The 26518-nt window shown below is 38.4% G+C and overlaps 1 protein-coding gene across 7 annotated transcripts in view; it reads right to left on the bottom strand.

The window, feature by feature from the left end:
• srpk3 (SRSF protein kinase 3) overlaps nucleotides 1-26518 on the bottom strand; it is a 108896-nt gene that overhangs the window by 40208 nt on the left and 42170 nt on the right. For all 7 annotated transcript variants that reach the window (XM_031897552.1, XM_031897551.1, XM_031897553.1 and 4 more), the window contains 2 exon segments: nucleotides 15795-15940; nucleotides 5758-5866 (listed from right to left, as the gene is read on the bottom strand). In XM_031897552.1, coding sequence (XP_031753412.1) covers nucleotides 5758-5866; nucleotides 15795-15940 — 255 coding nt within the window.

Here is a 26518-nt window from a genome sequence, read left to right as displayed (position 1 = left end):
CACGCTATAGCTCTACAACAACTTGCTGCAGACGCAGAGAATCAGAACAATATGTGCACATAACAGAGCAACAATCTGCAGCTACAGTAGCATATGCATTCTGCAGCATTATTACTCCAGAGGGTATGGCATAACATACAGTTATGGCAACATATCCCAACAGGGCAAAACTGTGTAGGACTATCATTACCTAGACACTACAAAAATTAAATGAGATATTAACCTGTACAACCTTGCATGTGGTTATCTTATGTTGGATGTGCCTCATTTTCCAGCCCATACCTTGTGTTTATTAATATGGTAGTCATGTAAGCACTTGTGAGTGTCCTTTTATTAAATAATTTGATTATTGAAACTTAGCAGTAGCGGGTGCATTTCCCACCCTAGGCTTATACTCGAGTCAATACATTTTTCCCGTTTTCTTAGGTAAAATTAGGTACCTCGGCTTATATTCGGATCGGCTTATACTCGAGTATATACGGTATGTAAATATTGTGGGAAATCTGACAAATCAATCTTTACTTTTATTTGGCCTCATCACCACTTTTGTGAATTCCCCTCTACCAGTTTGTGCCAGATCTTGCCAGACTAATTTAATTTCCTTTTATGAGGAGGCGTGCAGAAAATTTGACTTTGGGATGGTAGTGGATGTGATTTACTTCGATTTAGCTGAAGCATAGACCACAAAGATTGGGGGGTAAACGTAAACTGATAAAACTGGAAAGCAAACTGGAAAATGAGGTTCAATGTTTATGACTGCAAAGTTATACACTTTGGTACAAATAATACACTAAATGGTAGTGCATTGGAAGTATGCTGAATTGAGAAGGATCTGATAATTTTTGTAGATAAGTTTTCTAATTCCAGCAAGTGTCATATCGTGGCTACTACAGCAAATAAAGAACTGTCTTGCATTAAAAAAAGCATAAATTAAGGGGATGAAAACAATTTTGCTTCTTTACAGGTCACTGGTAAGGCCTCACATTGCGTATACAATGCATACTGCACTTATCTTCCTAGGAGAGTGAGCAGAAATAGGAAATGGCAGTGTCCTCCTGAGCTATATTTTATTGTCAGTGGTGGGAGATAAACAGAAGGATGGAATCACAATGTCCTTTTTAATGTGAAAGGCCAAGGTGACCTAGGGCAGATGAGAAGGTATTGTTCTCATAAGATTATCCTGGTGACAGATTGTCCGTTGACACCTATGAGAGTGTGCCGATAGATCTGAAAGGCCAAAAATGCCCGATAAGGTGCCCTTAAAACCAAGTTTGGGCCCTTATGGGGGAACAGGATCTTTAAGCAGTGAATGTTGCTTCAATAATGCCTGAAAAAAATAGCTTGACTAAGGTAGCAGAGCCCACTGTTTGTGGAAGAGGGTTTACAGAATAATGCCAGACTTTAAGGGCAGACAGATATAAACCTTTATGTAGACCAGTGCTGTCTAACAGTGCTGAGGGCCAGAATTTTGTTTACGTGGTGGAGGGCCGATAATGGAAGCCAGTTTTCACCACTTCCTTTTTTAGGCAACAATGTTTACATAGACCTTTCTGATAAAGCTTACTTAGTTTTCACTTTCCCTTCTCCGTTAATATATAAACTTATATATACACAAGTATATAAATAATAAGAGTAGTGGTATTTCAACGTTCCTTCTTTCAATTTACATAATTGATTGCCAATTCTTTAAATCATGTAAGTGCTGTCCTTGTCCCTGTGTTTGAAATTATATATAAAAATAAAACATAACTAGACCGGCACACCCTTATGTGCAAGTCTAATCTAGTAATATTTTTTATACATAGGGTGACTGTGCACCCTGCTTGGTGAATTTTTACATTAGAGTGAAGAAAGCACTTCTCCAGAAAGCTCCTCCTCCCACTTGTCCTTTGTCCTTAAAGGGGAAAAGAACACCTCAATTGTCCTTTCTCATATAAAGTCATATAAATTATAATCTCCTTTTTCTCATAATTTCAGTGTGTCCAGTATGTGGATCCAGAATACTTCACTCTTTTTATACAACTGCTCCCTATTACAACCCCTTCTTAAAGGCAAAATTGATTCTATAACATCTTAACCACGAGGCAGTATGTCCTGCTTTCTTAATACAATTAAGTACTATTTATACAATAGACAAAGGGCCAACAGAACACACTTGCATCAGAGCACATTAATTTAGGACCAGACAATAAAACTAGGATCAAACTAAAAAACTTTTATTGTTTGATCTTAAAATCACATTTTTTTTTCCTTTGGAATTGCTTGTATTTTTTCTTATTACATTTTTTATGATTTTTTTAGTCTTATTTACAATTGGAATTGATTCAGGTTAGCAACCTTATTTACTCCCTTATAGTTCATTTAAGGCTAAAGAAATCATAAAAAAGAAAAAAAAAAATCTTTTGATATAAACTGTACAACTGGAAAAAAAAGGCAGTTTTAAGAGCAAACAATAAAATGCAAGTTTTATAGGCTGATACTAAGTGGATGTGCCCTGATGCAAATGTGTTCTGCCTTTGTCTGATGCAAGGAACAAGCACTCACCCCTAACCAGACAAAAGATACAGACTAAAGTTTGGAAATGATTACTAGGACAAAGACTTAAAGGATAAGTGACTTGAATCGTATACCTTTTCCCCCAGGCTGGTGCCCCTGTTCAGAGAGAACAGCACCAGCCCGGGGTACCTGCAGCGCTTCCTTCTTCTGTCTTCGCGAGCGCGCGCATGCCCAGTAGAGTGAAAAGCCGAACTTTAACAGAGAAGTCGGCTTTTCACTCTACTGCACATGCGCCTATTGTGTAGTCCCAGCAAAACGAAGAAAGGAAGGAGGAAGCACATCGCTACAGGTACCCTGGGCTGGTGCTGTTTTCTCCTAACAGGGGCACCAGCCCGGGGTACAAGGTAAGCGATTAAAGTCACTTGGGGGTGCCTAACATTTTAGCACCCCCAAGTGACTTAGCCTTTCCTTCTCCTTTAAAGGGATTCTATCATGATTTTTATGGTGTACTTTGTATTTCTAATATTACACATAGCAAATGATTCACCCATCTCCCCAATATGACATCCCACTTTCGAGAATGTAAATCACCGGTGGGATGGCATACGAGGCGCCGCGATCGCGGAATTTGCCTCTCTAGGCAACTTCGGCAAATTGCCGGCGCCGCGTATGCCATCCCACCGGCGATTTACATTGTTGCCGGTGGGATGTCATATTGGGGAAATTAGTCACCCGCAACAATGGAAAATTTGTTGGGGGCGACTAATCTCCCCGTGTTCCACAGCCCTAAAAAGATCCTGCGCTACACGTTAGATCTGCTTTCAGATAACCTGTTGTTTATCCTACTCCCATGTAACTGGAGAAGTCCCAAGCCGGACTTTGGATTTTTTACTATTGAGTGCTATTCTGATATTTACTGAGAGCTGCTATCTTGCTACTTTCCCACTGTTCTGCTGATCAGCTGCTGGGGGAAAAGATATTACTCCAACATGCAGCTTTGCAGTAAAGTGTGACATGATTTTTATCAGAGCACAGGTCACATGGCTGTAGAACCCTGATAAATGTAGAATATGGCTAGCCCCATGGGAAATTTCAAAATTAAAAATAAAAAAATCTGTTTGTGTTTTTGAAACACAGATTTCAATGCAGGATTCTGCTGGAGAAGCTCTATTAACGGATGCGTTTAGAAAAAAACATGTCTTCTCGTGACAGTATTCCTTTAAATTTTGAACGAGGGTTATCTGGTAATATGAAACAAAAATAGAACTGCTTAATCATAATGATTGTGGAGGAAGAAGGGTAAAGCTTTTAAAATGATCATCACCCCAACTGTAAAGAATAGGGGTGTCAGAATCATGCCATGTGAATGCTTTGTTGGAAAAGGTACTAGGGTGCTTTAGAAAATAAATGGCATGACAAAGAAGGAGGGATATATTAAAGACTGAAGTGAAAAGCAAGGAGCCTATGATCAAGTGCCCTGTGAGGCACAAAACGCATAAGGTTATTTATTTGTATAAATAATAATACACTTTGGAATGCTTTTAATATAAACCAAGGACTTTCTACTTTTTTTTTGGTGGTGATCTGGATGTGCCAGCCGTTTTCTTTGTGAAACTGTGCCCTAAGTTGGCTCCCTATGCTGAAGGTCCAGGGCTTGAGCACCTGGACCCACCATATCAAGGAGTAAGCTTTTAACATCTGTCTACACATAACGGTTTCCTTTGAAATTAAAATTGAAAAGCAAGGAGGCCTACAAGCTGGCTGGCTTACACACTTCTGTCAAAAGCAATGGTCAAAAAGTCCAGGAACTTGATTCAAGTTAAGCAAATAAAAGGCAATGCCACTTATGCAAAAGTAATAGCAAAGTAAAGTAATAGCTAAGTGTATGTAAACTTTTTGACACACAAGAAATTAAATATGAAAAACAAAAGTGGACTCAACTATTAGTTATTACTCTAAAATTACCTCATATAGAAATAAAGCAGATACTGTATTAAAGTTAAGAGTCAAGTAGTAAAATATAGAGCCTGAACATCTTTAGGATATGTACATAAACTTACCAAATACGTGACAATAACCGACAACTCTTTCAACACTGACCACCTCTCATGTTCAAAATGCACAACAAATTGATGTTAAAAGAAAAAGTAACACTAAAAAACTTTAAGTAAAAAATCAATTCTACCCTATACTAATACTAGCTCTATCCTGCAGTTTATTATTTTAAATGCTTTATTAAAAATACCTTGCTAAAACTCTGCTTCTGGTGTACTCGAAAAGGCAAAAGGGCAACATTCACTGAGCAGGAACCAATATACGGTGCTCAACTTCTCCTAGCCCAAGAAAGAAACCGGAAGGCAACTGTTGCGGCTGTGTAATTTACGTCTGTAAGAGCTGCAAGCAGTGAAAAGCAGACTTAAGGGGGGTTTTTCTGCAGTCCTTAAAGGACAATGAAAGGTTAATATAAATTAAAAGTAAGTCTAAAGGTATTCTTTTTAAGTACTTACTGCATATTTAAATTCCCAGATCCCTGCTTGCTTCTCTGAGATATGGTGCTGGCAGCCTACAGCAGTGTGAAGACTACAGTGACATCACTGAAATCTCTCTCCCCTTCCTGTAGCCTTCCTATTCTCTGAGCATGTGTGTAACTTGATCCTGTCTCCTGTTCTGAGCTACACATACCCACCAGCCAATCAGAAGCGGATCAGGCAGAGGGGAGGGGGGGGAGGGAATGAAACACATGTGCAGTATGAAGCAAGGAGGGAAAGGAAGGGAGAATACCTTTTTAGAGATGGCTGCCTGTTCTAGAAAATGTGAAGTAAGTGTGACTGAGTAAATATTTGATTAGGTGAGCCAAAAGTGTGGCGTTTTTACTAAACAATAGGAGGACTATTGGGCAGTATGCTTTTTAAATTTTGACTTGCATTCTCCTTTAAATTTACTTTACTACTCACAGCACTTACAGAGATAAATCAGTCTGACAGGATGAAAAATCCTCTGTACAGCAGCATATTTTTTAGTGTTACTTTGCCTTTAATATTTTCATGATCAATTCACTCTCTTTAAAAATGTATGAATGACATAATATCATAAACTAATAAATACAGAATATTTAATTATCTCCCAATTCTTGGTTAATAATTCACTTATCACAGTAAATAGTCCATAATGATACCGGTTTGCCTTGCAATATAGCAATAATGACAGTTTTTACAGTGTGATAACATTAAAATTATATTAGAAAAAAAATACAAATCTTACTGCATGTCCCAGCAGAGCCATACTGTAGAGAAGTGACCCCATCCCAGCTTCCTAATAACATGGTAACGACCGTTAAAAAGATCTCCAATTTTCACAGGATGATAACCACCTTAATGAGGAAAATGAGAATACTTTAGAAACAGGTAAATGTAATTATTGTAATCTACACACACACACACATTTTTATATTTATATATATATATATAATATATTATATATATATATATATATATATATATATATATATATATATATATATATATATATATATATATTAATATATATATATATATATATATATATATATATATATTATATATATATATTATATATTAATATATATATATATATATATATATATATATATATATATATATATATATCGTCCAACTGAGCCGCACTCCCCAATTATAAAACGTAGCTTTTATTAAAGCATGGTTAAAAAATGCCAGCAATGTTCACAAATACAATAAATACTTATCAGTCCCATGAGCCACATAGACGCGACGTTTCGGGGGCATCCCACCCCCTTTCTCAAGCGTACCTCGTGGCAATCACAAACAGTGATACGCATACATCTCAGTTCCTTGTATAACCTAGAAGCGGAAGTGACGCGGCGGGTAACTATGGAGACGGTGTACACAATCGGTGTACACCATATTCACGGAAGCCGACACGCCAATGCCGCTAACAATATTTGTATCAGCAGAATCAAAGATTTCTATTTATACAGTGGTTTCAAAACATACTTCTTAGTGAAACAGTATCTCGCAGAGTAATATTTAGCGAAACAGCATTGAAAAAACTAGAGCCAAACAAAACACAAAAACGAAGGAATCAAGTAATGACAAACCAAAACCAAAAATAAAACATTGAGAACAAGATTACAAATACAAATAAGAGTATAAACAACAACGCCAAGCTAGATGTTAAATATCAGTACCTATGTATTTATGGACCCAATACCAATTATCTGCTACATATACTACAGAAATAAATGTAGATCAAAATCCCTATTAAGACCATTAGGGGCTAAAGTGTTTAAACGGTGAATCCATTCTACTTCAGTTCTTTTAAGTATTTTAACACGATCACCGCCCCTCTTTGGGGGAGGGGCGTGCTGTATAACACGATACCTTAAATCATCCGCTGTGTGCCCAACTTCCAAGCAGTGTCTGGACACAGGAAGAGTGTTATTACCTGTATTCACTGTAGATCTATGTTGTGAAAACCTATCCCTCACTTTTTGGGTAGTTTCTCCAATATATATCAGGTTACACGGACACAACAGCATGTACACCACAAAATTGGTATCACATGTGTTGTGTCCGTGAATCTTATACCTTCTGTCAGTCTGAGTATCAGTAAATTGGGGTCCCACTAACACAAAACGACATTGGGAACAACCCTTACATTTATACATCCCCTTCCTTGGCGGTCCCAGGAAGGTGAGTCTCTTAGGTGCAGAAGATATCTCTGCTTTCACCAGTCTGCCCCCTATAGTATTACCTCTACGATAAGCCATCATAGGCGATTGTTGAAAAACTGTAATAGAGGGATATGACTCCTTAAGCAGGTGCCAATGTTTATATAGGATAGATTTTAATCTACTACTGTGTGCATGATATTGTGAAACAAAGGTCATTCGTGTATCACCTTTTCGTTTATAACGTACCTTAGTATCACTCTGATTCTTGGCCTTCAATAAGCCCTCCTGAAGTGTGCTGTTAGGATAACCCCTATCCATGAGCTTCTTTTTCATCTTATTGAGGTCCTCCCTAACTATATCTGGATCATTCGCTATTCTACAAACACGTGAAAATTGACTGGTAGGGATAGATTTTTTGACTGAAGTAGGATGAAAGCTGTCAAACTTTAACAGCTGATTGCGATCCGTTGGCTTCGTATATATACATGTGACAAAACTATGCTCACTTTTGTTGACATCAACATCTAGGAATACTATCCTGTGAGTGTCCGATGTCATAGTAAATTGAATATCCAAATGGTTGGTTTGAAGAGGAATACGTGTATCCAAATGTGCTTTTTGCCACGCATTGTTGTGCGTGGTGGAGGTACATCGATGACGTGTTCCTCTTATGGCGGGGCGACCTGGAGTCCTTGTCCGCCTTCCGCGATGAGATAAATAGGGCCCATTTGGATATTCAATTTACTATGACAGCGGACACTCACAGGATAGTATTCCTAGATGTTGATGTCAACAAAAGTGAGCATAGTTTTGTCACACGTATATATACGAAGCCAACGGATTGCAATCAGCTGTTAAAGTTTGACAGCTTTCATCCTACATCAGTCAAAAAATCTATCCCTACCAGTCAATTTTCACGTGTTTGTAGAATAGCGAATGATCCAGATATAGTTAGGGAGGACCTCAATAAGATGAAAAAGAAGCTCATGGATAGGGGTTATCCTAACAGCACACTTCAGGAGGGCTTATTGAAGGCCAAGAATCAGAGTGATACTAAGGTACGTTATAAACGAAAAGGTGATACACGAATGACCTTTGTTTCACAATATCATGCACACAGTAGTAGATTAAAATCTATTCTATATAAACATTGGCACCTGCTTAAGGAGTCATATCCCTCTATTACAGTTTTTCAACAATCGCCTATGATGGCTTATCGTAGAGGTAATACTATAGGGGGCAGACTGGTGAAAGCAGAGATATCTTCTGCACCTAAGAGACTCGCCTTCCTGGGACCGCCAAGGGAGGGGATGTATAAATGTAAGGGTTGTTCCCAATGTCGTTCTGTGTTAGTGGGACCCCAATTTACTGATACTCTGACTGACAGAAGGTATAAGATTCACGGACACAACACATGTGATACCAATTTTGTGGTGTACATGCTGTTGTGTCCGTGTAACCTGATATATATTGGAGAAACTACCCAAAAAGTGAGGGATAGGTTTTCACAACATAGATCTACAGTGAATACAGGTAATAACACTCTTCCTGTGTCCAGACACTGCTTGGAAGTTGGGCACACAGCGGATGATTTAAGGTATCGTGTTATACAGCACGTCCCTCCCCCAAAGAGGGGCGGTGATCGTGTTAAAATACTTAAAAGAACTGAAGTAGAATGGATTCACCATTTAAACACTTTAGCCCCTAATGGTCTTAATAGGGATTTTGATCTACATTTATTCCTGTAGTATATGTAGCACATAATTGGTATTGGGTCCATAAATACATAGGTACTGATATTTAACATCTAGCTTGGCGTTGTTGTTTATACTCTTATTTGTATTTGTAATCTTGTTCTCAATGTTTTATTTTTATTTTTGGTTTTGGTTTGTCATTACTTGATTCCTTCGTTTTTGTGTTTTGTTTGGCTCTAGTTTTTTCAATGCTGTTTCGCTAAATATTACTCTGCGAGATACCGTTTCACTAAGAAGTATGTTTTGAAACCACTGTATCAATAGAAATCTTTGATTCTGCTGATACAAATATTGTTAGCGGCATTGGCGTGTCGGCTTCCGTGAATATGGTGTACACCGATTGTGTACACCGTCTCCATAGTTACCCGCCGCGTCACTTCCGCTTCTAGGTTATACAAGGAACTGAGATGTATGCGTATCACTGTTTGTGATTGCCACGAGGTACGCTTGAGAAAGGGGGTGGGATGCCCCCGAAACGTCGCGTCTATGTGGCTCATGGGACTGATAAGTATTGACTTTTATTGTATTTGTGAACATTGCTGGCATTTTTTAACCATGCTTTAATAAAAGCTACGTTTTATAATTGGGGAGTGCGGCTCAGTTGGACGATATATTTTGGCACAGATGGACTCGCTGTGACTTGAGCCTTATTACGCACCCATAATATCTACTAAGCTGTTTGTGTGCACCATACGTTGGATTTTATATATATATATATATATACCCCGAATCAAACACAACCAGCACCAAGGGTCTTGTGGTTCAAATAAATATAAGTGTATTATAATTGCATGTACAACCGACGTTTTGGTCCCTTTTGTGAAAAAGGTCCCATATATTTATAAACAGGATGACCAAACTGAAAGTTTGCAAGCGTTATAGTGACTTTATAAAGTCACTACATCACCAAAATCACCTTGTTTAAAGGGGTGGTTCTCATTTAAGCCAACTTTTAGTATGTTATAGAACAGTCTATCCTTAGCAACTTTCCAATTAATTTTTTTATATTTTTGACTTATTTGTCTTTCTGTTCCAGCTCAGAACGTCTTGAAAAATCACTGTGCACATCACACCAAAAGTTATTTTAAAGGTGAACTACCCCTTTAAATGACATCCTTTGTTGGACTCACCAATGTGTTCCAAATGGCTTCCAAAAGCAGTGTCAGCACAAGAACAATTGATAGGGAGCACAGGGTGATCAGACAAACAAACTTAAAGGGACAGTAACACTAAAAAATGAAAGTGTATAAAAGTAATTACTATATAATGTAATGCTGCCCTGTACTGGTACAACTGGTGTGTTTTCATTAGAAAGACTACTATAGTTTACATAAATAAAGCTTCTGTGTAGCCACGGGGGCAGCCATTTACAGGAGAAAAGGCACAGGTTACTTAGCAGATAACAGATAAAACCCCATTATATTCTACAAAGCTTATCTGTTATCTGCTATGTGCCTGTGCCTTTTCTCCTTTTTCCCAGCTTCAATGGCTGCCCCCGTGTTGACATAGCAGCTCATTTATATAAACTATAGTAGCGTTTCTGTTGCAAACTTACCAGTTTTACCAGCGCAGGGCAACTGTACATTATATTTTAAATACTTTAAAACACTTTTATATTTTGGTGTTACTGTTCCTTTAACATCACTTAGTGCAATTCCAAGTATAGACTAAAGTAATATAAAGGTCCCTGCAAATAGGCTCTGAGTCAGTGGAAACATCCTCTGGCATGGCATTTCAGCACCTTGCAGTCTGACTTTCAGCAGAGAGATGCTGGTTCCTTGAAAAGAAAACCTTAAAGCTGGAGAGTACAATCACATTCCTGAGTATTATAAGCTTCTTGCTTTGTGACAACAGTTTGGGAAAGGTCCCCCCCCCCCCCCTTTTCAGCACAATAATACCCGCCCATGCACAAAACAAGACTTGTACAGAACAGGTTTGGTGAGATGAGAGCGCAAGAACAGAACTGGCCAACATAAAGCTCAACTCAAATGAACACCTGGGCAATAAATGGAGATGCAGGCTGTAAGGCCAGGCCTGATCACCCAGCTTTAGTGGATAACATCCCCAATGCTCTTATGACCGAATGGAAGCAAATACCACCAATGATATTCCAAAACCTAGAGCAAAGACTTCCCAGAAGAGAAAAAACTGTTACTGAAAAATAGGTAGGACCTACTTAATATTATTACTATTGGCTTGATACTGAAATACAGTGTATCTTATAAATGTAAACGTCTGCAGCATTTTTTTTATTTTATAAAACGAAAAAACTACAGTATATTACAATTTACCTCTTTAAATGAAGATGGGCATGCATGGCCCAATTCTAGCTGCTGATATCGGTCCCTTAGACCGATTCAGCAGCTTATCAGGCTTTGTATGGGAACCAACCAGAGGCCTGCCCAAACGATATCTGGTGTGAAATTGGCCAGATCTCAATCGGGCAGGTTTGAGGATTGGGGACCACATCGGCTCATTGATGCGGCCCCCAAAGCAACGGGTGCCTACAACCAGCCATTCTATTTCAATCGTTTGGCCCCAGGGTGAAACGACTGAATTAGTCCGATATCACCCCCCCCCCGTAGGTAGGGATATTGAGAGAAGATCCTCTCGCTTGGCGACCTTGACAAGCGAGCGGATCTTAGTGTGTATGGCCACCTTAAAAAAAAAAGTAAAAGGCATGAAATGCATTTTATTATGCACACATAATCATGTAATAGTATTTTATTTATTACTAATTCTGAATAGTTTTAATCCACTCCTGTGCCAAACTCTGTAGTTCTCTCACCCCATGAGAACTAGCAGCTTTGGATTCCACTGTAAGTGCAGCAGGTTAAACCATTCAGCAGGATCTCCTTTTGCTTAGTAGATTTCTGAGCATATTGATGTTGCTATTATTTACAGCTCTCAGAATTCTGGCCACGCTACAAATTAATACTGTTCTTTTGCTCTGAATATGCAGCCTACTGTGTGAGTGAGAGAAGAAAATCAGCAAGCTGTCACTACTAGTGCCTTGATCCTTGCATTTGCACAAGCATCAGCTGCTACAAAAACCTTTCCTTTCTATGTAACACCCCTTCAAAAGAGGCTCTACCTGGTACTACAGACTATAGTCCCCACTCTCTGTGAGCAGTGCGACAGACAGAAAAATAAAAAATCTGCCCTTTGTCTCCTACATCAGTGCTGTCCAGTGGTAGCAAGGGCCTGAGTTTTTCTGGCTTCATGCTGGAGGGCCAATCATAGAAACCAGTTTTGGCCACTACCTTTTTTAAACCACACCTTTGTTAACACAAGAGTTTTAAAGACCATACCCACATTAATGGTGATAGCACACCAAAAAAAAAAAATCAAATGATTGGTACACTGCAGAGATTTCGCCCATTATTTTTATGTGAAAGAAGTGGATAGCATACACACTCCCAGCACATGATTAAACCCCTCAGAGACTCTCTAACAACTATTTGCAAATGCTGACAAAGTTATAAAATATGTCCAACAACTCAACAGCGGGAGAAAGGCTCAGGTGTACCACCCTGAGTCTTCAGCTAGGGCAGAGAATATCACTTTTTTTTTTTTTTTTGAAGAGCAGACACTCACTGAATTTACAGCCTGAATCGGAGGTGTAAACAATGCAGGGGGCTACGTACTGATACAATTTAAAGCTTACACAAAAGGTAAGCAGTCACACCAGCCAAACAGATGAGGGATTACACAAGGGGGGGGGGGGTGCCAGTTGGTCCTACACAGGTCCTTTGTTTTCAGGATCATTTTCACTGAGCTCTGAACCCTTATAATGAACAATCATGGTTCTACATAAGACATGCAATTCCAGCTCACCCCAGTTCAGATGTGCTATTACCTTTTTCCAGAAAGTCTGGAAAACTGAATTGACGCTGTGAACCAAGCCAATACACTGGACAATTTCTCTGTCTCTCAATTTCTGCACATTTCTCTGTAGGAGTTTTTGAAATCCAGCCAGCTTCCTGTTTTGGCTACAAAACATACAGTACAGATTTGGACTCTGAGACTTGGCTAGCATTAGCAAATTGTGTTATATTGCCCTTTTGCCAGACCATATCAAATTAATTTCCGATTTCTCTGGATTGTTTAATTTTCTTTTGCTAATATAAGGAGTGCTAAAGAGACTGAGGAAGAGGATTATTTGCTAGTGCTATTCACCCTAACCATAATCATCAGAAGATGATTTCTATCACTGTAAAATGCACCTATTTTAAATGGTTTGAACTTTTAAAACATATGGCTTAGCAGGGGTTAGCATACTGCTAGAGGCGTTTCTGGTAAACAAAATGCAGAACTTTGTTTTTGCATCCATAACAATTGTTAGCCACAATTCATATATTGAAGCACAACTGATTGCTCTTTAGTGATCAGGCCTTGCTTAAAGACAATGTTTCAGTCTTTGGGGCTTTTGGGCAGATGAGTCAGTTTTATCCATACCATGAGCTCTTTAGGGCAATGGCCTAATGGTGTGTTTAGTCACACACCTTTTGTCAAACAGGTAGCATGATCCTGGCAACCGTCAAATTCACATTCGTCTGTCAGACTGCCAAGTGTTGAGCTCCAGAGAATTGTTGCCACTACTCCAATGGGAGCAGCTTTACCAGCCTGGCATTGTGCATGGCAGTGTTAAATTTGTGTGTGCCAAATTGCCCAATGTACTGACAGAGTTTGCCAGTTTGTGTCCTTCTTACAGAGGAGATAAAGGGGTTAAATATAATAAAAACCACTATCACAAAATAGTACATTACTTGCAATTATTAAATTATTTGCTGGCTGAACTGATACAATCTTTACATGTAAAAGAAAAAAGGTGTTAACTTTATGATGTTACTGTTTTATGGTGTTACTGTTTTAAGTGGATACAAGAGGTACTGCTGCCTAGACACACATCTATTTTAATTTCCAACTAGTTGTAAAATGGAATTTCATTCAAAATCAGATTTCTGATCAGTACTTTTTTCTTTCTCTCTCACTTTTGCCATATACATCTATTTTGTATTTTTAGCCGTTTGTAAAAGATTTTTAGTAATTTTAGACTGCTAATGGTAGGGTTTTGGGTTAACTGAATCCAGGTGCTGCATTAAAAGTGCATTGACAGTTCGGGTAAACTAACTCAGAGGACCACTCTGAATAATTCTATAGAAAGTGCATACACAGTATGCCCTTCCAAAAAAGCTGGTAAGCCAAGCCAGAGGACCATGCTTAGTCAGTTTATACCCATATGTTTGGGTTTAGATCCCCTTTATAGGAATAATCTGGCAGCCGTATATAATGCATACATTTATACACCATGCTACATTAATAATACATTCATTGAGAAGAGCTAAAATGAAACACATTTCAAGTTCAATTTCAGCGCTTTCAAAGATCTATTATATACTAACATAAATAGTACATTTTTATAGATTTTTAAGGATTAGGAGCAGGGGTGAAACCAATGAAAAACTTCAAATATCAATCGCAATAGGAGTCAGCAGAAAATCATCACCAATTTCTTTCACATTACCTGTAGTATTGCTCTTACAGCCCTTTATTCGGCCAAGGTGCATTTTGAAGCAGGAAAAACAATATTCCCCAGAACTCTATTAACTAAAGTCCCTTTCTGGCAGCAGCTGACTGTATAAGGCTTAAGCAACAGAGCACTTAAAACCCACTTTATCTGACTTAAGTGCCTCCTAGTTTTGGATGTTGGCAAAAGTGTTTACTACATAAACTATAAAGTACTAAAAACAAAGAACAATTCTAACGTCTTAAAAAGGTGTCCATTTCTGGATTACAGAGATGAAGATGCAGATTGATGTAATTAACTTTTCAAACTTGAGTCTAGTGCTGGGCGGTATACCGGTAAAAACCGATCACCGGTTTTTTTTTTTTAAACCGATATGAATTTTCTACATACCCCCATACCGGTGTGCTGAATACTTCCGGGTGCGCGCGTGACGTCAGCGCGCACGTGACGTCAGCGCGCACACTCTACAAAAGCGCCATCGCTAGGACGCATTCAGAGTCGGATACCAATGTGAGCTGTCGGGGGGTGCCTGGCCAGTAATTATATTTTATGTGAAGGGGATGGGGTTGTGTTTGGGGGGGGTGGGATGGGGTGGGGTGGGGGGTTATATTTATGTGAAGGGGATGGGGGGGTGTTTGGGGTGGGGGTGGGTGGGTTATACTTATGTGAAGGGGATGGGGTTGTGTTTGGGGGGGTGGGATGGGGTGGGGGGTTATATTTATGTGAAGGGGATGGGGTTGTGTTTGGGGGGGGTGGGATGGGGTGGGGGGTTATATTTATGTGAAGGGGATGGGGGGGTGTTTGGGGTGGGGTGGGGTGGGGGGTGTGTGTGCGGATGGGGGGTGTTTGGGGTGGGGGGGGTGCGTGCGGATGGGGGGGTGGGGGGGTGCGTGCGGATGGGGGGGTGTTTGGGGTGGGGTGGAGGGGTGTGTGCGGATGGGGGGGTGGGGGGGCTGCGTGCGGATGGGGGGGTGTTTGGGGTGGCGGGGGGGTGCGGGTGGCGGGTGTTTGGGGTGGTCACCTAATCATGCATGGGGAAAAAAAAATACCGTCAAATACCGTGATACCGATATAATTTTGAAAAATATCGTGATATAAATTTTTGGTCATACCGCCCAGCACTACTTGAGTCCAACTTATATTCAACAACAAAATGTTGCATTGCAACTTCCTGCATTCCAATAAATAATGCAAAAGACCTGAACAATCCTGAAATTCTTCAGCATTTGATTTTTAAAACTGCATCCAGAAATTCTGCACAAGCTGGCACATTCAAAGGTCCTAGCCTAGCAGAACCAAAGTGTGCTAAGGAAGATTTACAAACCTTTACAGTAATCAGCAGGGTCTTCTTGTTCCTCATCATCAGATCCCAGAATCTCCTCCTCTGCCTCAGGTGGTGATGGCTCTGGAAGTGGAGGAGGAGGTGGAGGGGGTGGAGGTGCTGAAGGGACTTTCTGTTGAGCCTCTGGCCTTAAACCAAAAATTATAAAAATTATTTTTGGAAAATCACCTTTTGAGCATTTTCTATAAGTTACTAATCCCTTTAACCCAACTCAACCCCTTTTACTCTATTAGGGACTTCTTCCCCATCTCTTTGTACTTAGTGAGTATTTCTCCAGTCACTCTTTGGCAACATTTTTCCCTATTGGACTACACAATGCATGATCTACTAAAGCTTTCAAAATTTACACCTTGTTTCAATAATTAATTCGTTCAACAACTTCAGTTTATCTGTGCCTTTAAAAAAGGCACAGAAAGTTAATTACTAACAGTAAGCAGATGTGAGTATATTACTAAGCAATAGAAAACTAAACTTTTATGATAAATTTGTAAACGTATTCTAAAGAAATATTTAATAATGCTGAACTGCTTTCTGAAAGATGCAAAAGTTGCTGCTGTGTAGCAATGGGGTCAGCCATTTAACCTGAAAAAAAGGAGAAATGGCACAGGTTACATAGCAGGTAACAGAAACTCTGTAGAATGCAATGGAAATCTACACAGCTTATCTGCTTTCTGCTATGAAACTGGTGTAATTTATCCTTTATTCAATTTCAATAGCTGTACCTATTCTCTACACAACAGATTTATTTATATAAACCAGGGATCCCCAACAGATTTTTTTTTTTTTTTTTTACTTGTGAGCCACCTTCGAATATAAAAAATGTTGATGAGCCACACAAGCATAGAACAAATTTCTTTGTCGTCCAAAAGGACTGTGATTGGTTATTTGGTAGCCCCATGTGGACTACTAGCCTGATAGAGGCCCTGCTTGGAGTAAAACTGTCTCTGTGCTTACAAAACTGGCCTCCAAGCCAGAATGTTAAAAATGGGCACCTGCTTTAAAACACTGGAAGCATCATTAAAAGGGGTGATGAGCCATTGGTTGGGGAACACTGATATAAACTAATATAGTAGAAGGGATTTGAAGCAAAGCACAACTTTTACCAGTTCAGGCCAAAAGAACAAAATGTATTCATTACTTTTATACTCTTTTTTTTTTTTGTGTGCTACTGTTAACCAAAGGAGTCGGAGGTACCATAAACTGAGGAGTCTGAGTTGAAGGATTCACAGTGGATATAAAAAGTCTACACACCCCTGATAAAATGTCAGGTTCCTGTGCTGTACAAAAATGAATAGTTTCAGAACTTTTCCCACCTTTAATGTGACCTATAAATGGTACCACTCAATTGAAAAACAAACTGAAATCTTTTAGGTGGAGGGAAGAAAACCAAAAAAACTAAAACAATGTGGTTGCATAAGTGTGCACACCCTTAAACTAATACTTTGTTGAAGCACCTTTTGATTTTATTACAGCACTCTTTTTGGGTATGAGTCGGTCAGCATGGCACATTTTGACTTTGCAAGATTTGCCCACTCTTCTTTGCAGAAACACTCCAAATCTGTCAGATTGCGAGGGCATCTCCTGTGCACAGCCCTCTTCAGATCACCCCACAGATTTTCAATCGGATTCAGGCCTGGGCTCTGGCTGGGCCATTGCAAAACCTTAATCTTCTTCCGGTGAAGCCATTCCGTTGTTGATTTGGATGTATGATTTGGGTCGTTATCATGCTGAAAGATGAAGTTCCTGCTCAGCTTTCTAGCAAAAGCCTGAAGGTTTGTGTGCCAATGTTGACTGGTATTTGGAACTGTTCATAATTCCCTCTATCTTAACTAAGGCCCCAGTTCCAGCTATAGAAAAACAGCCCCAAAGCATGATGCTGCCACCACCATGCTTCACTGTGGGTATGGTATTCTTTTGGTGATGTGCAGTATTGTTTTTGCGCCAAACATATTTTTTGGAATTATGGCCAAAAAGTTCAACCTTGGTTTCATCAGACCATAACACCTGTTCCCACATGCTTTTGGGAGACTTCAGATGTGTTTTTGCAAAATGTAGCCTGGCTTGGATGTTTTTCTTCATAAGAAAAGGCTTTCGTCTTGCCACTCTACCCCATAGCCCAGACGTATGAAGAATACGGGAGATTGTGGTCACATGTACCACACAGCCAGTACTTGCCAGATATTGCTGCAGCTCCTTTAATGTTGCTATAGGCCTCTTGGTAGCCTCCCTGACCAGTTTTCTTCTCGTCTTTTCATCAATTTTGGAGGGACGTCCAGTTCTTGGTAATGTCACTGTTGTGCCATATTTTATCCACTTGATAATGACTGTCTTCTCTGTGTTCCATGGTATATCTAATGCCTTGTAAATTCTTTTGTACCCTTCTCCTGACTGATATCTTTTAACAATGAGATTCCTCTGATGCTTTGGAAGCTCTCTGTGGACCATTGTTTTTGCTGTGGGATGCGACTAAAAGATTTCAGTTTGTTTTTCAATGGTACTGTTTATAGGTCACATTAAAGGTGGAAAAAGTTCTGAAATAATTTATCTTTGTCTCATTTTTGTACAGCACAGGAACCTGACATTTTACTAGGGGTGTGTAGACTTGTTATATGCACTGTATGTACCGACTCCACAGCCCTGCTTTCAATAGTCAAATTTCAATGGCAAATTCTGCTCAAACATTTTTTTTGAAGGGGGCTACAATATTTGGAATAAATGAAGAGTAGCATGAAACAAGCAAAGTTTAGGCATTATCAATACCAAGTCAAGATCAATTGAAAATAATTATCCTCTTCTTTCTGGGTAATTTCACGCATAAATTGGCAAGGCAGGATATGGCAAGACTCATGGTTAAGCAATATTTAGCCCATTATAAACAATGGATTGTTTCTATTGGAACCCAGATACAAATAACTATAAATTTACATATGTACAACATTAATATTATAAATAATATAGAAAGTGAAAATTTTTGTACAAGGAAACAATAGTTTGAACCGAATTTTTTTTTTATCATTAATTTTTTTTATTGTTTTATAGCAATCAGTACAATATTTCAAGTTTCAAGCATAAAATTGCATTCTTTTTTGTTTTTTACAGTCCTTAACATTTAGGAAGTAATGTCATGTTGTCACAAATCGCAAATATAACATCAAATCTAACCGATAACAGTAGCAGTATGTTTCCATATGCGAATAAAAACTGATGCGTTACTCAGTATCAGAAAAGGACGGGGAAAACAAGGGGATAGTTAGTAACAAAAGAGTATGATGTTAAACATAAGTCAATTTACCAGCATTTCACTACAAATTATTAAGCAGATAGTGTCGAGGTAGAAAGAGTTCCTCCAAACCTATCGTCAATCCACGGTTGTCAAGTTTTAAGAAACAGTGGGTATTTATCTAAAGCAATACTGGTTAGCTTTTCATTTGTAAATATCCAATCAATCTTGGGTTTAAGTAAGTTATAGTTAATGGAAGGGGATTATCAGGATCTCGCTAAAACTTGCCTTGCGGCTAAGAATATTTGATTGATTAGTTTCTGCTGTGTATTGGTCACCCCTTGGACTGGTGCTCCCATTAATGCCTCATATGGGTCCTTTTGCAAATTCACATTTAAAACAGCAAATATCATGTTATATACCCGTATCCAGTATCTAATTTCTCGCGGGCATGTCCACCATATATGGGCCCGATTTTTTTTTTATTTGCTACTACTAATACAGGTATAGGAACCATTATCCAGAATGCTCGGGGCCAAGGGTATTCCGGATAAGGGGTCTTTCTGTAATTTGGATGTCCATACCTTAAATCTACTAAAAAAATCAATAAAATATTAAACCCAAATGGATTGTTTTGCATCCAATAAAGATTATTTATATCTTAGTGGGGATCAATTACAAGGTACTGGTTTTATTACTACATAGAAAAACAAAACCAGTTTTAAAATTCTGAATTATTTGATTTAAATGGAGTCTATGGGAGATGGGCTTTCCATAATTTGTAGCTTTCTGGATAACGGGTTTCCAGATAAGGGATCCCATTACCTGTACAACTAATGGAGTCCATTTTTCTCTGTGGCAAAATCCACTTTTTTTTAAAAACAAAACAAAACAAAAACAAACATTTTTGGCTTCTGTCAATTATTACTAGAAATATTAGCGTTACCAATATAATAACAAAAAAAAGGTATCTGTGTATACAAGTTTTGCTAAAATATGAGTCACAATTATAACAATGCATTACATTTTTATTATGTTCTACTGTACTATAAACTGTACTTATAACAAGATGGTAACCATTTCTATGGTACGCAAAACACCAACTATATTGATAAGACAGGGCCTGTATTTCTGTTACTTAACCTAACATACAAAAACCCCAAACAAACAGTTATCACAAGTCAATGAATTTCACACAAACATAATACATTGTGCAAACATTTAAATACATAACTTCCCCCCATATACTCGAATACTGTGGACTGCTTTATACAACCATGTTAAAGGACAAGGAAAGGTTATAAGGTTATAAATTAAAAGTAAGTCTACAGGCATTCTTTTTAAGTACTTACTGCATATCTAAATTCCCAGATCCCTGCTTGCTTCTCTGAGATATGGTGCTGACAGCCTACAGCAGTGTGAAGACTCCAGTGACATCACTGATATCTCTCTCCCCTTCCTGTAGGCTGCCAGCGGCAGCCTTCCTATTCTCTGAGCATATGTGTAACCTGATCCTGTCTCCTGTTCTGAGCTACACATGCCCACCAGCCAATCATAAGTGGATCTGCCAGAGGTGGAGGGAATGAAACGTGCAGTATGAAGCAAGGAGGGAAAGGAAGGGATAATACCTTTTTAGAGATGGCTGCCTGTTCTAGAAAATGTGAAGTAAGTGTGACTGAGTAAATATTTGATTAGGTGAGCCAAAAGTGTGGCGTTTTTACTAAACAATAGGAGGACTATTGGGCAGTATGCTTTTTAAATTTTGACTTTCATTCTCCTTTAAGCTAAATAAATGTGTCTTACCATGAAAATGTGTTTTGTCTATTCTATTTTAATAAATAAAAAAAAAAAGTTGTTCCACTATAAAGTACAAAAGGATCAGTGTTTTGATTTTTGTTGACTAAAAAAGTATCTGCTTTTATGTACCTTTTGCCATTGTCAATGCTGTAACTAATAATCTAAACGGCATGTTGTCTGCCACAATCCTTTTTTCATTTCTACTAAATTGCATATAAATTTAATCCATTTCATACCAGAAATATATTATTGTATAATGTTTGGTGCAAACAATTCTCTTTTAACTGCCAAGCACGTATGTGATATGTGTTTCACAGAAAAAGCTCTGCGTGCCAAGAATGTATCACATATGTGCTTTGCAAATGAAGCGTCTCCTTTCTGCACTGGTGGCTTTTGCAGAAGAGTCCACTGCGCCCCCCCCAACCCCCTAGGCAATGAGCCAAGGGGGCTGGCAAGTCAGTCCTGTGACGCGAATATCACAGGACTGACTTCTTAAAAGCAGACAAAATTGAATCTTGTCGCAGTTAAGAGCTTCCTTCCCCGGCCCTCCTGAGCCCGCCCACGCACTTCCTGCTGCAGAGACTCTGCAATCATTGGAACCCTGTGTGCAACCAAGGAAGCTCAAGCTCACAAAAAAGGCAAGTGGCCTTTTTTTACTTATATACACACACACACACACACACAACTCACCTTTTACTAAATGAAGTTTTTGTTCTGCTTTTCTACATATTTACACACATTCACACACTTTTTAGAGGTGTACACACAAGTATACACAAACAGACACTTGAGGTGGCCATACACGTGGCGATCCGACGATGTTTCGTACGACCATCGGTCGCACGAAACATCGTAAGATCCGCCACACACCATTCAGGGCTGAATCGGCAGGTAAGGAGGTAGAAACAATAGGATTTCTACCTCCTTCTGCCGATTCAGCTCTGAAGGGAGAATTTTGGTCAGGCGCCTTCTATGGCGCCCGATCAAAATTTTCAAACTTGTCCGATCGGCGAGTCGTCCGATATCGGCAGCTTCCTGCGATATCGGTCGACTCGCCGACATGCCATACACGCACCGATTATCGTACGAAACGAGGTTTCGTACGATAATATCGGTGCGTGTATGGCCACCTATACTTTTTTTAGTTCCTTATTTTATCCTTATGTCTTTTCCCTAAAACTATTTATTTCAGTGTAACCATTGGATCAGATATTCTGACCACTGGACATGCTGAAAAACAATTTTGTTACTTCATTGAGTTGCCTAATTGTATCTAATTTTTATCATTTTATTGCAGTTTTAGACTTGCATTGTTGTTTGTTGCATTTCCTTTAGCGTAGCTTTGCAGTTTGGTAATTTGAAGTAGAAAAATGTCCTTACCCATGTTTGATTTGTCAGAATGTGTACTTTTCAAAAGTATATGGTTTTCTGGGGGTCTCTGTATAGTTAGGGGGTGTTGTGGCATATAATATGCAGTCAGGGGCTTTGTTTGCAGAAGCTGAGTTGGCAGGTGAAAAAATTAATATGCACTTCTTTTATTTGGGGTCTGTACATAACGACATACTTTGGTATATCTATGCATATTGGGCATCAAACTGTTCGGTACACGTCTGTCGTTCATATTTGGGAAGATTTGCCATTGTATATAAAAAATTGTGAGATAAAAACGGCAATTTGCAACGTTTTTAGTTGACTTTCAGAAATGACATAAAAACCGCTAACTTTTGTAGCTTTTTGGTACTTCAGTGTAGAAAGACCCCTTTACCTATGTTGGTTTTGTCTGAATGTGTACTTTCTAAAAAAAAAAATTATGGTTTTCAGGGGTCACCCTATATTTTTGCCTCTTTTACCACACACAAAAGTGCCCGTGTGTTTACGAATTAGGTAAATGTAATCCATAAAAATAGCGTGCACCAGGTATAATTTGGGGTCTGTAAGTGCCATGTACTTTTGATAAACCTATGTATATTGGACATCAAACTGTTCGGTAGACCTCTGGTGTTTATATCTAGGGTGTTTTATATGGTTACCTAATGACCTGTGAGAGAAATGATGGTGCAAAGTGGAAGTTTTGAGGTGATTTTCGGAAATTTCACCAATTTTATTCACCATTTTTAGAAAAACTTTGAGGCTTGCTACTTTGGAGTAGAAAGACTTGGGTACCCATTTTAGATTTGAGGGAAAGTGTACTTTCCAAAGTATATGGCTTTCTGGGGTGAGTGTACTTTTTACTAGCTTTATCCCACATAAAATTATGTAAATGTGCTGATTTTGCAGGAATGATATATCATATGGGGGTATGTTCACATTGGGGCCCCACCATGCCACATACTTAGGTAAACCTATACATATTAGGTATCAAACTGTTCAGTGGACCCCTGGTGGTCAAATTGAGGGTGTTTTACCTTGGTACCTAATGCCATGTGGGAGGTAAGATGTTACAAAGTGAAAGCTTTGAGGTGAATTTCAGAAATCTCCTCAAAATCACCAGTTTTAAAAAAGCTGTGTGGCTTCGTACTTTGGAGTAGAAAGACACGGGTACCTATTTTAGATTTGGAAGAATGTGTACTTTCCAAAAATATATGGTTTTCTGGGGTAAGCTTAGTTTTTTTTTATAGCTTTACCCCCATAAAATGCAGTAAATGTGTTGATTTTGCAGTAACTGAAATGACAGAAATGATACACCATATAAAAGTTTTTTCATTTAGGGGCCCTACATGCCACATACTTAGGTAAACCTGGAAATTTAGTGTACTGCTGGGACCTATACAAGTGAGAAATCTCCATAAAACTATACTTATTTGGTATTTGTGCATTCAAGAGACTTGAACTTTCTAAATCAGTTGTATTTTTGTGCATTTAATAATTCATGTTTTGAATATATGTGTTTAAATTATGGAAAATATTTGTCTTCATTGTTTTAAGACATTTAGAAGCCTATATCTTGTTTCAGAACTGGAATTCTAACATATTTCGAAAGCTTAGGTTGTCCTGAAAACAATTATATATTGTTTTCCCAGGTAAACTTAAAGTACCCTCTAGGAAAGGCCCCTAAAGTGAAAGATCGCAAAATACAGACCACAATTTTTACTTACAAATCTTAGTCAAAAGGCTTGTCCAGTCACTCTGGAAAAAATTTCTGTGGTTATTCCCCACCAACCCATTATACTGTCAACTGGTTGTTGGCAGCTCACCTTTAATGATTAAATAGGCAATAAGTCAAATACCAACGGGAAAGGGCCCAAGGCGCCTTAAAATGAGTTCTAGCAACAGTAGCTGGTTAAAGGCAGCTCTGGATATGGACTGCCCAATCGGGAAAAGGACCCCTACAAAAGACTCTCTAACAGGGCTGGTAATTCCACAAATTCTATGATATTTGCAGAGACTAGTTTAGGGGGTATTATATGTTTCCAGTAGAGGCATTTTGTCAAGTGATTCCAGATACCCAGTTTCTCTTGACAAAGGCACATAGGTTGCCATTTACTCTGCTAGATAAACCTGAAAGACCAGCTTGAAGGTCAGTTAGGGTTAGTCTTGTCGTGAAAATTAGTTACTGTCCTACATAAAATTAACACATATTTATACATATTCCACAGTGGCGATATTCTTGTAACTATGGATTTAATAACTTATACACCATAATTCTCCTATATCTGTAAGCATATAATGCACCACAGGACCAAAGGTTTAACCACAAATGGCACCAAAACACCTCTAACAACCTGTCATTGACGGCCTAACAAAGATGCAAAATGCATGGCATATACAAGACAATGGCAGTAACAGATTGACAACTCAGGAAAGCTCACCTTAGCATTTCTGAGATAAACCTCCCTGTCACTGCCAGAGTCTGTCAAAAGCAAGAGGTTTTTTTATAGGCAATGGGAAGCAGTAACATTGTTTTGGTAATATTCTTTCTATTTTTAAATTTGAGTGCAGCAATCCAGTAGAGGTTTACTGCACTCAAATTATATCTATCTATATATATATACAAATGGTTTAGGAAGCTGCACACCAAGAGTATAGGACGCTTACTGGGTGCACTGAACATAGTAGCAATGTGTAGATAAGAAGAAATGGATAAGAAGAAAAGTGTCTGGGACTGCTGTCCCTGAAGAAAGTTCCAATAGGAACTGAAACGTCGGACTAAATAAAGGACCTCACTTTTTCACTTCAACTGATGTCTCCAGTTTCAAATTTCCTGTGATTGCCGTTCCATCTTCTTATCTATATGCCTGTTATATAGTTGGATCTGGATACAGGTATGGGATCCCTTATTCGGAAACCTGTTATCCAGAAAGTTCCGAATTACGGAAAGGCCATCGCCCAGAGACCATTATAAGCAAATAATTATAATTTATAAAATTGATTTTCCTTTCCTCTGTAATAATAAAACAGTACCTTATATTTGATCCCAACTAAGCTATAAATAATCCTTATTGGAGGCAAATCAAGCCTTTCGGGTTTATTCAATATTTAAATGATGTTTAGCAGATTTCAGTTATGGAGATCCAAATTACGGAAAGATCCCTTATCCGGAAAACCCCAGGTCCTGAGCATTCTGGATAACAGATCCTATACCTGTATCTATACCTTAATTCTACTGAAAAATCATTACAACAATAGGATTTTTTTTTTTCTAATACAGATTAACTATATCTTAGTTGGGATCACGTAAAAGGCACTGGTTTTATTATTACACAGAAAAAGGAAATCATTTTTAAAAATTGGAATTATTTGCTTATAATGGAGTCTATGATAGGTGGCCTTCCCATAATTTGAACTTACTGGATAATGGATCTCATACCTGTATGAGATATATGTATGTATGCATGCATGCGTGTATATTTATAACATTGCACCCTACAGGTTGGCTGGCCCTGAGGAAGGCCACTGATTCATGACTGAAACATTGGATAACTTATCTTTCACTAATACATTTTTATTTGGTTTTTACCTTTACATTACAATGCAAATGCATTTGGCAGTCTTTCATCTTTTAGGTGAAAGGGGTGTACCTCTCGGGACTTATATAAAAAAATCTTTTTTTTTTTTTCTTTTTTTTTTATACTTGACCTTCACTTATTCTTATGCTTTTTCATCATCATGGAATGCCTTGGTGACTTCAAATATCCTTATATTTTACAATAGGGGGTACTCACTTTACACACATACATAAGCAATATGGAGTCAAGAGATATGCATTGGTATATCTAATGTTTGTATATGCAACTGTTTCTATAAATGTGCGACTGAAAAAACATTATTTTAGTTTAAGATTTAAAGGCTATAAGGTGGTTTCTAAGGGATCATAGCCATGTAGCAATGGTTAAAGACCAAAGAATGTCACACTGACAGATGACAATATATTTACTCAAAGGTGAATAACGCTAGCGAGCATTTCCTGCATGCATTTGCACAGGCTTGTAACACTGCATTTAGGCAATAACATGACTAATCTATACAGGTTAGCAATTCCAATGTTATTTCGTAAGGGCACTCCCTATCTAACAAGAGAGAGTCACATTTTATACAAGCATGTTTTAAAATTCTAGTTGCTGAATATAACAACAACATTTTAAGTCTGGGAATGGAGATGAAACACACACAGCTCATAGCATAGAAATAAATAGCAAACGAATAATTAGGAATTAAATACATTGCTTCATTTTATAGGCAGGGACGTCAA

Source organism: Xenopus tropicalis, chromosome 3 (genome assembly GCF_000004195.4).
Source record: "Xenopus tropicalis strain Nigerian chromosome 3, UCB_Xtro_10.0, whole genome shotgun sequence".
Taxonomy (NCBI): domain Eukaryota; kingdom Metazoa; phylum Chordata; class Amphibia; order Anura; family Pipidae; genus Xenopus; species Xenopus tropicalis.
This window is presented reverse-complemented; position numbering and strand designations above follow the sequence as displayed.